The following is a 12,198-nucleotide window of genomic DNA, read 5'->3' as shown; positions in this document are numbered from 1 at the left end:
ACACCTGTTCTTTTTTCTGATTTTAAATGTTTCAAGACCTGAGTAATTAAATCAGTGGGGCAGCCCCATTTTGTAAAATGGGAAAGTTGAGCCAGACCATGATGGGGAACTGGTCTCCATCAGGCCAAAGTCGGATTGGCTGGCCAGAGCATCCTAAGGTTACCAAGCCAGTGAGGGGATGGGCAAGTGTGTGCTGTTCCTGCTATATTTGTGCTGGGGTTGCCCTTAAAAATGGCTTCTCCTGGCTGAGAGCCAGAAGGGACACCCTGAGGCTCTTTATCTGCCTGCACACACTGAAAGCTATGGCACGGTCAGTGACCTGCATGGCCTTCCTCCAGCAATGATGTCTACTGTCCTGATACAGGTCTTCCTAATGCTTCAGTTCACCTCACTGATGCCATTCAGATCATCCACCTCCTTCCTGCCTCAGTGCATTTCAGCTGAAGGAATGTTTGGTGACAGACTGGGAAATGTGGCCACCTACCATTTACTTCCCTGAGGCAGATACGATTCCAGTTTCACCATCTTTTATTGGATACAGAGCCACAAATTCTGATGCCCATCTGAGTCCTTTTAAATACATACGCTCGGGTACATTCAGCAAAGGGCATCTACGGATGATGTGGGGCAAAGTGCTGGGATGGTGATGCCTGGGTGGGTGGGGCAGAAAAGTGGGGCCAGGGAAGGCCCCCTAGGGGCTGGAGGTACTGGCGCCACTTCGGAAACAAAACCAAAAAACGCTCTCCACCCCTCTGCCTGATGTGCTCGGGGTGAGGGAAGCTCCATTCTCCCAGCTCAGGCCCACTGCAGCCTGGCTGTGCAGGGAAGGCAGAGCCTGGGGCCAGTTGTGGAGGTCCCCGCCAGCAGGGCTCACTAGAGCCAGGCCTACTGGCACTAGCCATGAGGCAAGTCTGCCCCTGCATGCAAGACCCCTGCCAGGGCAAAGCTGAGGCCTGGGGCCCTGCCAGCAGTGGCAGACAAGGCTCGGACTTGTGGCGGGGAAGCCTGCCTGATTGTCGGGGCAGTCTTGGGACTGGCCAGGGTCCCAAGGGGTTGGGGTCAGACTAGGAGCTGGTTGCCTCAGTTGGCCCTGGTATTCTGATCTTCACCCAATCCTAAACCTTATCCTCAGGCAAGGCTGTAGATGCACACACTTGTCCGGGAATAAATACACACACAATACACAGCAATATATACAGAAATGGGGCCTGGGACAAGGCTGGGTGAGAAAGCACAGCCACCAGGGGTAAAAAGAGAAGTGCCAGGCCCCTGGGGGAGGGAAGTTGCACTCATCAGGGGCTGATGGGCTGGGACAGATCCCATTGGTATGAGTTAACTCCTCTGGGCACTTGGGCCCTGCACCCAGTCACCATCTCTCCTGTTTTCACCCCAAGTCCACCAGGAACTGGGTCTTTGGCACCAATAGTCCCTCTGGAAAGATCTTCAACTTAGCGCCCAAGAGGGACTGGGGCATGGGCAGCTCCCCACCGGCAGCCCAGAGGACTAGAGACCAGGACCAGGGGGACAGGCGGGACCCAAAGGCAAAGGACACAGTCAAACCTTGGAGCAGCAGGCCTTGGGAAGGAGGTGGCGCTTTTTTTTTTTTTTTTCCCCCCCAGCAATTGCTGAGGGACTGGCTCAAACTCCACTCTCATGGGACTAGGAAACCATGAGCTGCCTTGGTCCTTAGGTGGTCTCCTGGCCAGTGAAAAGCCATGGTTCTGGGTAGCCCACTTTCTCTCCCTCAGGGATGCAGATACAGCATCTCCTTTGTTCTCTGCCAGTGCTGTGGGGAGGCAGCCTGAATAAAGCACGATACACTCAAGCCAAATACCCCAAGCCTCCCAGGCGCTGGGCTGGCAAGGAGAGGTGGTAAGGACACCAAGTGGCCATCACCCATGGGGCCTCTACACATGCTGGGACCCCTGGAGCAGGGCCTGTGTTGGTTTGCTCTCACAGATACTCCTCTTTTGCATCTCATCAAGGTGTGAGATGTGGAAGAGGGCTCTCCTGTGGGTGAGTGAGGGATAAGGTGCTCCTAGGGGATGGCCAGGCCCTCCCCATCCCTGTTCCCCACCCTCAGCCCTAGCTGTGTGCTTGCCAGAGAAGTGACCAAGTGAACAAAAGCTCTCCACTCAGCAGCAGGGCTCATCCCCCTGAGGAGAGGCAAAAATAGCATCAAGCTGGTGGGGAGCCCGCAAACCCGCCAGTTCTCAGGGCACATATGAAGGCCAGGGCACGCAAGTCTGTCAGCCCCAGGTGTGCAGCGGTACAGGCTGTGACCCATCGTTCACCTGTGCAATACGCTCCCCACACAGCCCTCACACACTCAGCTAGAAAATACAGGGCGGGGGGCTTGGTGGGTTTCCTGGAAACAGCCATACTTGTTGAGAGGCAAACTCCCCACCAGCAGGAGAGGGGAGTCTCTGTTCACTCTGCTGCCCCAGTGCCGGTGGTGCTCGGCGCTACTGCACAGAAGGAAACTACGACAACCGTCAGGCCTTTCAGCACCACCTTTCTCCCACTCAAGCCTGCTGCCTGTGCACCCTGACCTCTCCCAGAACTGATGCCAGGCATTCCAGCAGGCATCTTCCCAGGGAGAAACTGCCCAAAGCCTTGTATTCAGGGATGGAGGCTACCTAGGGCAGAAAAAGCCCCTCAGTAGGACAGGCTCAGGCCAAGCAGGGCATCCCTTTGTGCTTTGTCCGGGAGACATCCTGGGGTCACAGGGGGCAGGGGCTAGGGAGGGAGGATGCAGTTGGCAAAGCAGAACAGACACACCCAGGGCAACCAGGCCGAGTGGACCTCCACCTCCGTCCCAGGCCCCAGAACAGAGGAAAGTTGTGCTTCTCCTTCGTGACTCCTGGGGACAGGGCTGAGGAGGTAAGAGCCAATGGAACTAGCTGCTCTGGGGTGGGGATGCCACACAGACAAGGCTTCGTGCAGGACTGGACAAGGAGCTGCCAACATGCCACCCTTGGTATTTGGCGTCTTTAAAGGGCAGGGCCCGAACAAGCCACGGGAGGAAAATCATCAACAATGAAAACAGCCAGGACACAGCTGAGTGGGGAGCCAGGAGAGCTGGGTACACTTCTGATCCTGTGGGGTCCCAGCTCTGGACGCCTCGTTGCAGGGTAACCCAGAGCAGGGCTGATGTCCGTGCCAGGTTGCGGCAGAAAGTTGGGTTTCTGGAAAGGACTGAGAAACTAGAGGAGCCCAGCCCCAGCCAGGACCAGTGGCCTAATGATTAGGGCTGAGAGCCCACCCTGTAACAGGAGAGAAGGAAACCCTAAGATGGACCTAGATCAATGTTTGAAAGAACTTTCCAAATGAAGGTTGGCAGGACCCACGGCCTTTGCGCCACTGTGGGAGTCCTGAGAGGCGGAACTGGGGAGACCTGAGTCTTTAGAGCCATAGTGCCAGGACCTAGCCCTCTGGGAACCGTGCAAGGGTCGGTGAAAGCCCCCATTTGCATTTTAAGTCAGTGGTTCTGGCTCAGGTCCCAGCACTGCCCCTGGCAGAAGACCCCCAACACAGCCCTCAGCCTGTGAGGCCAGTGGAGATTGAGGAGGGAGGCAAGTCCAGTGAGGCGGGGGCTCTTCCTCATTCTTGGCCCCATGGGTCTGGCTCCCTACCAAAGCCACATCTTTAAGCAAGCTAGCCAGACGAGGAAGCAAACTAAACCACCCTCCTTCTGGACTCCTCCAGGCCCTAGCACAGAGGGCAGCCTAGTGATTCCCTCTCACACAGCCTTGGGGACCCAAAGACCATCAGATTCCTGCCCAAGCACCCGGATTAGAAGTACATTCCTGGAGGACAGGAACTGCTGACACCGTTTCCCAGAGACTTGGGATTGGTGGAAGTTATAGAAACATGCACCTTTTAGCTCTGAATTTAGTTCTGGTGTGTCGTGGGTATGTGGTGGCTGGGAGGGATCTTGTCTTTTCTACAGCAATAAAAACTCGAAGTTTTCTCTACCTTGGTAGGGGTGGTCTCGATGTCCTGGGAGGAAGTTCTGGACGAACGTCTTGCCCTTCCACGCCCACCCCACTACCTCGCTGCACCCCCTACCTCTCACTTTCGGCTGGCCGCATCCCCAGACCCCTAGGGTTATCCCTGGAAAATACGGACCCAGAGCCCCAGCAGGCTGCCTGGAGGGGGTGCCCCACAGAAGGCTGGGACACGGCAGGGGGAAGAGAAGAGCCCTCCTTGCCAAGTCCGAGCTGCCTTGTGGAGCAACCCTCTGGCCTGGAGCTTAACAGAGGCTCCTGACCAGGAGGCTGGACCTCACAAAGGGGAGGCCTGCCCCAGCAGCCCGAGTGGCCGAGGCGCCACTGGTGGTTATTGCAGATCTTCAGGGCGACGACACCAAGTGCTGGTGGGACTCAGCTCTTCGCTGACTGGGCCCAGAAAGCTGCTTCAGCTGCGGTTGGGGTGGGAGTCGGGGGACAGCTGTCCAAGCCCCTGCCCTGGAGAGGCAGTGCTCAGGGTCAGGCCTCTTGCTCCACTGTCCCAGCAGGACAGGAGACTGACAACCCCTCCCCGGAAGCCAGGGATAACACTAGGCCTCCAAAGGTCTAGTACAAATCAGGGTCCCTCTGGAGGTCCAAAGAGGGTGCCCTGGTGTGGGGCTGGCAGGGGCCCTGCCGCCCCCCACCCGGGTTAGCAGCCGCCTTCCACCTTGATGTGCAGGATCTTAGAGAAGCCGGGCCTCCGCCGTAGGGCCTGCGGACCAAACCTGCGTTAGTTCCCCTCAGGGCAGACAGGTGGAGCCCTCCCTTCAAACACCCAGGTCACCAACCCCAACCTAGGGATGCCACTGGGGGTCTTGGGCAGCCTCAGAGACAGCTGCTCACCTGGAGTTTTGTCACCATGTCCTCAAACAGCTTCTGGGCCTCAGGGCTGCTGGGCTCTTTGAAATAATCAGCAATCCCAATCTGGACCACAATGGACTTGAGGTTCCGGCAGATGCCTGGGAAAAGGTAAGATGGGGGCCCATGCCTGATCTGTTTACTAATTAACAGAATCAGAACCCTCTGAGAGACAATCGTGTGCCAAGCACTGGGAGCAGATCCATGCTGCCCCGGACTCAACTGGGCAAGGGGAGAAGGTGGAGGGTGAGGTCAAAGAGCAGAGGCTGTGGTGGACTCTGGGAGGACGAGTGGACAACAGCCAGTTGTGCAGGGGCTCTAGCAACTTCCCTGGCAGAGGAGACCGCTGTGCTATGGTCTGGGCATGTGGAAATGAATTACAAGGACGGAGTGGCTGAGGTTAGGCTGACGGATCTCAGCTGGAGCACTGGAAGGGGGGAGGCAGGGAACAAATAAGCGGGGAGCAGAGGGCTTAAGGGACTAGATGTTGCCATGAAGTCAGGGGAGGAGAAGCAAGAAGGCCAGGAGGCTGAGAGGATTCTAAAGGTTATGATTTTGGAGGCCAAGCAGTTAGTTCTGGTGGTTAGTCCAGGGCGGGGCCCTGAGGCTGAATTGGGGGAAGAAGAGGATCCTGGAGATGATAAGAAGGTCGAGGAACCTTCAGTGCTCAGGACGTGAGGTCCTGCCAGGGGCCAAATGGTCCCGGATGATGGTCTACCCTTGGGCGTGTGCAGCCCCAGCTGGGTACCTGTGTCCTTAATGAAGGTGGAGGAATGACTGGGAGGGGAGTGGGGGCTGGAGGGAGGCAGGGGCCAGCGGAGGTGTGTGTGTGAGAACTGTTCTAGGGGGCTCACACATTATCTCATTAATCCTCCCACTCATTCGGTTTAGAAGTCAGCTTAAAAGATGGGGATACAGGGCTTCCCTGGTGGGGCAGTGGTTGAGAGGCCGCCTGCCGAAGCAGGGGACACGGGTTCGTGCCCTGGTCCAGGAGGATCCCACATGCTGCGGAGTGGCTGGGCCCGTGAGTCATGGCCGCAGAGCCTGCGCGTCCGGAGCCTGTGCTCCGCAACGAGAGAGGCCACAACAGTGAGAGGCCCGCGTACCGCAAAAAAAAAAAAAAAAAAAAAGATGCGGATACAGAACCCAAGAGAAGTACAGTAATTTGCCCAAAGTCACACAGCTAATAATCAGTAGAGCCAGAACTGAGACCTAGGTCAGCCAGTTCCAGAACCCATCTGTTCTGCCTTTGCCCTTGGCTGGAGGCTCGTGTGGGGGTAGATGGTAGATGGTGCTGAACAGCTCATGCCTCCAACGTGGACAGAGCACAGGGCAATACATATCACTGAACCATTTGGGTCAGATGCTGGCAGGCCTTAAATGCCACACTGGCCTCAGAAGGCACTGGTGGCAAAGCCAGGACTAGAACCCTGGTCAATCTGACCCCAGTGCTGGTGTTTGCTGACTAGGAGCGAGAGGGAGTCGGTTATGCTACTTGCTGACAAGACATGGTAAGAGGCAACACTGGGACCCCACCCCACGCTACCCATCACTCACTGTTGAAATGCAGCAGGGCCTTGGGGGTGACAGGGGTGGCCGTGAGCACCAACATCTCCAGTCCCTTCAGGCCTTCCCGGCAGACCTCAGCCGCCACCTCTTGGGTGATCTCCGACACGTGGTCCAGCTCCAGGACCTGCAGTCGCATGCAGTTTCTCGCTAGGAAGAGGGAAGAAGAGGCAAGGTCCTGCTGACAAACAACCCCAGGTCACCTTCTGCCACCACCCAGGCTGCAGCCCCGAGTCCCTCTGGGATTTCAGTGTTGCATCCACGCCTGCTTCCCATCACCCCCTACCCCAGTCCCAAGGAAAGACTCACCGAGTGATGCCAGGCCCTGCACCCCACAGCCAGCACCCCCGACCCCCAGGGCCCGGAGGTGGGGCCAACAGCGACCGATCATCTGTAGGCAGCGGTTACTGAAGCGCGTGGGCTGCTGGCTGGAGAACAGGGTGGAGGGAGGGCTGTCAGGGAAGCCCCTGGCTGCATGATACCCTGAGCCTGCTCCTCTGTCAGGACCCGCCCCTCAAAGGCGAGGCCCCACCAACCACCCAGCTGTTCAAGTCAGAAACCTGGGATCTTCCCTGACTCCTCCCCCTCACCTCCTGGTAAGACCTGCAGATTCCGATTCCTGAATAACTCTTCAACCCACAGTTCAGACCACCATCCATATTCATCTGAGTTTACAACTAGTCTCCCTGTCAGTTCATCCAGCGGCTGCTGACAGCCAGCCACTCACTCCCATATCCTTTCACTCAGTCATTCAACAGAAGCTTCGCAAGTGCCTGTCATGACCAAGAACAATTGAGCTGGGCCCTGGGGACACAGTGGTGACACAGAGACATGGTCCCTGCCTCCAAGAGGTGGGCAGTGGGGGGGATGACACAGAACATTCCTAGTCTGACGTCATCCCGTTTTTTAAGATCTAAAATCCCCCAGTGGCTTCCCAGTGCTTTCTAGACAAAATGCAAACATCTAAAACCCCTTAGGCAAGGCCTTCTGACCTTGGCCCAAACCTTCCTTTCCACACTCATTGCTCGCTGGGCCCTGCCCACCACTCACACCACACTTGCTCCTTCCCTGAACACTTCATCACTTAACAATCGCCCACCATCTGCCACGTGCTCAGTACCAGGGATACAGAAATGGACATTCACAGCCTCTGCCCTTAGAAACATGAGTCTGGTGTAGACTGAAATATAGAGAAATTATTGTAAAATGGACTACAGCAGGGGCCATTCCTCTCAGAGGAATGGAGACAGGGGAGCAGTGACAAATTCTACCAGGGTGTTAGTGACAGGACACTGGGGGAACCCGGAAGGAGGTGTCACGTGGAGAGAGGCTTGAAGGGCAGGCACAGGGAGTGAAAAAGCCTGGCATGTTTGAGGAATTCCAAGTAAAGCGATGAATGATCTCACACCCTGGATTCTCAGAAAACCAGCTCTTTTGTACATTATACGATGACCTCCCTGAACTGCCTTTCATGTGCCAAACAAACCTGGCTATTGCCGGCTAGTGTGGGAAATAGCCCACTGTGGGCTCTGTAGCCTTTATGCACACATCTCATTTGAGCCAGCTATAGTCCTAATAAGATCGACAGATCTAATACCACCTTCATTTTACAGTTGAGAAACTAAGGCACGACTGGGTAGCCCAAAGTCACACTGCTAGCCGGCCAGGACATGATCCCATGTCTGATTCTGAAGCCCTGCTCCTGTCGCCTAAAGACACAGACTGATGAATGTGAATCTGTCACCCCAAACTGCATATGGAATGGGCCCAGATCTGCTCAGCCCTCAGCCCCACACCCAGCCCCAACCCTGCCCTTCCCCGCCCATGCCTGGGCTCACCAGGGGTGAAGTGGCGCCACCTGGAGGGAGACAATCTCTCTGCAGCCAGCGCCCAGGGCCCAAATGACCTCATGGCCCACCGGGTCCGTGGCGCTTCTGTTGAAAAGATAAAGCTGGGGCCACCAACTCTGAGGGCCTCTGCTCCTTTCCCTTGGGCCACAGAGCTCTTGGGTCCCTTTGCCCAAGAGCCCTGGGGGAAGGGTATGCAGAGTCCAGGGATCCCTGGGGCCCGAGGCCTTGCTTCTTGCAGTGCGGACCCACCTGTAGGTGACAGCCTGCAGGGCGCGGCAGTAGCAGCTGGCCAGCCAGAGTGAACGGTCGGTGAGGACGTTGGGACAGTGGGAGATGCGCAGGATCAGCAGATTCCCCCCAGCTGCCTTCAGCAGAGATTCTAGCCCTGCTTCCAGACAGCCCCTGGGGATAGCCAAGAGGTCAGGGCACTGTGTGTGGCCAGCTCCTCCTCTGGGAAGCATCCCAACATCACTCTGGGTCTGCAGCCCAGAAGCAGCCCCCACCCACCCACCGTGGCCTCACCGGGTACTCCGGGCATACTCCTCTTTGCTCTCCTTCTTGCCCCGCTGCCGGGGCTTCAGGTTCTGCAGTGTCAGCGAGTGCGCCTGGGTGCACCACTGAGCCAGCATTGCCAAGAACTGCAGGGAGAGAGGGGTTACCTGGGGATGAGGGGATCTGAGTTTGGTTGGCTGGAGGTGGACCAGCCCCAGGATAGGAGGCCTCACAAGAGCATTTCGGGGAGTCAGGTTGGAGCCGGGGTGCTGAAAAGGTTGCAAGGACCAGACCTTGCGGGGCCAGACTCTGCCAGGAAAAAGGTGGGTTCACAGCAAGGGTGATTGGGAGGGCAGGGCGGCAGGCAGGGACAGGCACCTTGGAACAGACGCGGGCATTCTCAAGCAGCACCCGTGTCCAGACGGCAGGGTGGCGGGCCACGAAGCGCCAGTCCCGGCAGACCTCGGCGGCATGTAGCAGTGTGCGCGTGTCCAGGTAGGTGAAGATGCAGAACAGGGCGGCTCGCATCTTGAGGATCTCCGGGCTGATGACCTCATTGGAGCGTGAGGGGCTGCCCCTCTCAGCTCGCCGACCCCGCCCACTGCCTCCCTCAGGGCGGGCTGCACAATATCACGGGGTCAAAGGTCAGTGTGGGGTATGGGTGGGGAGCTGGGGTAGGGTAGGAGCTGCAGGAGGAATGGGCATGACAGAACCATCCCAGGGGACCAGCAACTTGGGAGGAGGGACAAAGGGCCTCTGCTTCCCCCTCCTCTGCATCACCCTCATTCTTAATTTTGCAAATTAGAAAAAGGTGGCCCTTCCTCAAGGGAACTTTCTTTTTAAGGTCGTATATCATCACATAGTCCAAAGTCATCCCCCAGATGAGGTGACTGAGTCAAGGTTGGAGAAGGAAGGGGCTTGGACAGAAACCCTGCATCTGTGAACAGAATGCCGGCAAGAGGTTGCCCAGAGCAGTCACCAAGGCACAGCCATGCACCCTGACCTGAACTCTCCAGCCTCTTGACCCTGACCCACTCACATATGCACATGGCTTTGTGTGGATACAGGAGAGGGTTCGCCCTGCTGTCCCCAGGCTTCAGTTTGAACACTCAACTCCTCTCCTGTGAATGTCATGTGAAGGGACCCCCTTAGCTGTGGCATCCTTGTGCAATACCCAACCTGAGTGCCCCTGTGCTACATCACCGCCCTGTCCCAGCAGCTCCTGCTCCAAACTTGCTGGGCCCTGTGCGGGAGCGAGTTTGTCATTCTCATTGTGGGAAGTCTGGGGCAAGGCGAAAGGCGGTGCAGAAGCCCAGGAGATTTACTGCCTCAGCCCCATGTCCCGAGAGCGCCCAGCACCATGGAAAGACTGGCCTCTCAGTCCCCCTCCTGAGACTCACCAGAGAGCCGGCAGCTGCTCAACGGCCCAGCCATAGCAGGCCCAGGGCGGGGGGCATCCGAGGGGCCCTCAGCCTCTGACTCGGTGGTTCGGGAGCCCACATCCGAGACGTCACCTTCCTCCCCCTCCGTGCTGTGTTGGCGAGGTCTGCGCTGCCAGTTCTGGATGGCCTGGCGCCGCAGGCCTGAGCTGCGAGGGGGCTGGGCCCGTTCCAAGCCGCCGTTGGCAGCCTGGACCCGTGTGCCCAAGCCCCCGGGGCCACTGTCCTCAGGGGCCCCCTCTTCTGGCCGGGGCAGCTCCAGACTGTCACTGTCATAGCAGCCTGAGCTCTGGGATGCAGCTGGGATGCGACTGCAGGCCCTGGGGTAGGGTGGACCAGGTGGTGAGGAGCAAGGGGTCCTAGGCCTGCCTGAACTCCCCATGCCACCCCACCACTGGCCAAGGGCAACCCACCCACCTTACTTTCCAAGAGTCCCCTCTGAGTGTGGAAAGCCAGACAGAGGTGACCCGAGGAGGACGGGGGGAGAAGGGGAAGCCACGGCCCAGATGGGCCAGCCAGCCAGCGAGCCAGTGGATCTTTCCAGGGGGAGGGTGGGCTGTGTGGGGCGGGCCAGGCCCGCGGCTTACCCTGTGCTGGGAGAGGAGCCATGCCGTGACACTGCATACGTGCTAGGCATGGCCAGGCCCGCGTGGTGTTCTCGCTGTGGGCCCCCAGAGTGGGAGGGAAGGGCAGGGGGCAGAGGAGGCCAGAGGATGAGAAGGAACAGGAGAAACAGGGTACAAGATGGAGAGAAGGGGGGGTGGAGAAGAGAGAAGGAGAACAGTTGGGAAAGATGGACAAGTAGACAGATAGACAGCCCAGAGAGGCAGGCTCCCCAGCCCCCTCCCCACACCCACCAAGCACCCCAGACCCCGGCTTGTGGCTCCTGGGCTCTCATTTGCAGGGATGGGCAGAGGCAAACCCCTGCCTGAGGACTGGGGTTGCTGGATGGTATCTCACTACAGCCTCAGGGCTGGCACGTCTGCTGTCAGAGGGTCTCCCCTATTCCTGGACCCCAACTTCAGGCCTGGAATCTGCTTATGGGGAAGAGCCAAAGAAGGAAGCACGGAGCATCATGGGGCGGGGGGTTGTCAGGCCATGTGTGAGGCATGGCTGTAGGGGGTCAGGTGTGCAGGTGGAGGAGGGAAGGCAGGTGGGCACTCACCGTCCTGCCTGGACCCCGGGTACTGGGCCCAGCACCACTTCCCCCACCTCCGCGGCCCAGGCTGGCACTGGGAGTACTGCCACAGCTGCTGCTGATGACCTGCAGCTGCCGCTCAGCGCGGTCGGCCCGCTCGAGGAGCTCCTCGATGAACTGCTGCAGCCGCAGCTTGGCGCTGGCCTCCCGCGCCGCTGTCTCCTTCAGGAACTGGTCAATCTGCACCACCTCCCTGGGCCCGGAGCAGTCTCTTTACCCCAGTGCCTTGGCCTGGCTGCCCACCCACCCTCCGGAGGAGACCCTGAGCGGTAGGGAGAGACAGGGGCACAGCTGGCCGCAGGGTCCGCTCGCGGTCACGTGGGTACACACAGAACACACCCAGGAACACTGCCCCACACAACACCACGGCACACACAAAAATGCAAGCGCATGTTCCGAGTCATACACGCACACCCCACCAACCCAGGCCCAAACACACAACCAGACACCGCTGCTCCCCACAGAAAGACTCACAGGCGTGCTCAGTCACACACAGTCACCTCCCCTCTCCAGAAACGCTCACGGGCACACGCTTACAGTCCACATAGCCCAGCAGACAGCCCCCCACGCTCATGTACATGTACTCGTATCCCATTCATTCACAGGCACACAGTCTGAGGCACAGTCCTACGAACACATTCAAACACACACACTTTCAGAAACGTTCTCAGATTCAGAAAAGCACACTTATAGTTGCACCAACCTCCAGGAGTTGCACGGACACACAGTACACTTAACAGTCATGTGAGTATTTACTCTCGAGTGCATTCACAGTTGTTCAT

The 12,198-nt window shown here is 58.1% G+C and overlaps 1 protein-coding gene across 3 annotated transcripts in view; it reads right to left on the bottom strand.

Moving 5' to 3' along the window:
• Window positions 1-510: 510 nt before the first annotated feature.
• FBXO41 (F-box protein 41) overlaps window positions 511-12,198 on the bottom strand; it is a 36,974-nt gene continuing 25,286 nt past the window's right edge. For all 3 annotated transcript variants that reach the window (XM_060309484.1, XM_060309483.2, XM_030877575.2), the window contains exons 3-13: window positions 11,384-11,609; window positions 10,806-10,879; window positions 10,180-10,538; window positions 9,158-9,399; window positions 8,810-8,925; window positions 8,537-8,689; window positions 8,276-8,371; window positions 6,747-6,865; window positions 6,429-6,587; window positions 4,857-4,972; window positions 511-4,725 (exon numbers count right to left, since the gene is read on the bottom strand). In XM_060309484.1, the coding sequence (XP_060165467.1) occupies window positions 4,663-4,725; window positions 4,857-4,972; window positions 6,429-6,587; window positions 6,747-6,865; window positions 8,276-8,371; window positions 8,537-8,689; window positions 8,810-8,925; window positions 9,158-9,399; window positions 10,180-10,538; window positions 10,806-10,879; window positions 11,384-11,609 (1,723 nt within the window). In that variant the 3' untranslated portion in view covers window positions 511-4,662. The remainder of the gene's footprint in view (window positions 4,726-4,856; window positions 4,973-6,428; window positions 6,588-6,746; window positions 6,866-8,275; window positions 8,372-8,536; window positions 8,690-8,809; window positions 8,926-9,157; window positions 9,400-10,179; window positions 10,539-10,805; window positions 10,880-11,383; window positions 11,610-12,198) is intronic.

This window comes from Globicephala melas, chromosome 12 (assembly GCF_963455315.2).
Source record: "Globicephala melas chromosome 12, mGloMel1.2, whole genome shotgun sequence".
NCBI classification, from domain to species: domain Eukaryota; kingdom Metazoa; phylum Chordata; class Mammalia; order Artiodactyla; family Delphinidae; genus Globicephala; species Globicephala melas.
The sequence above is the reverse complement of the archived record's forward strand: the minus strand, read 5'-3'. Positions and strand labels throughout refer to the sequence as shown.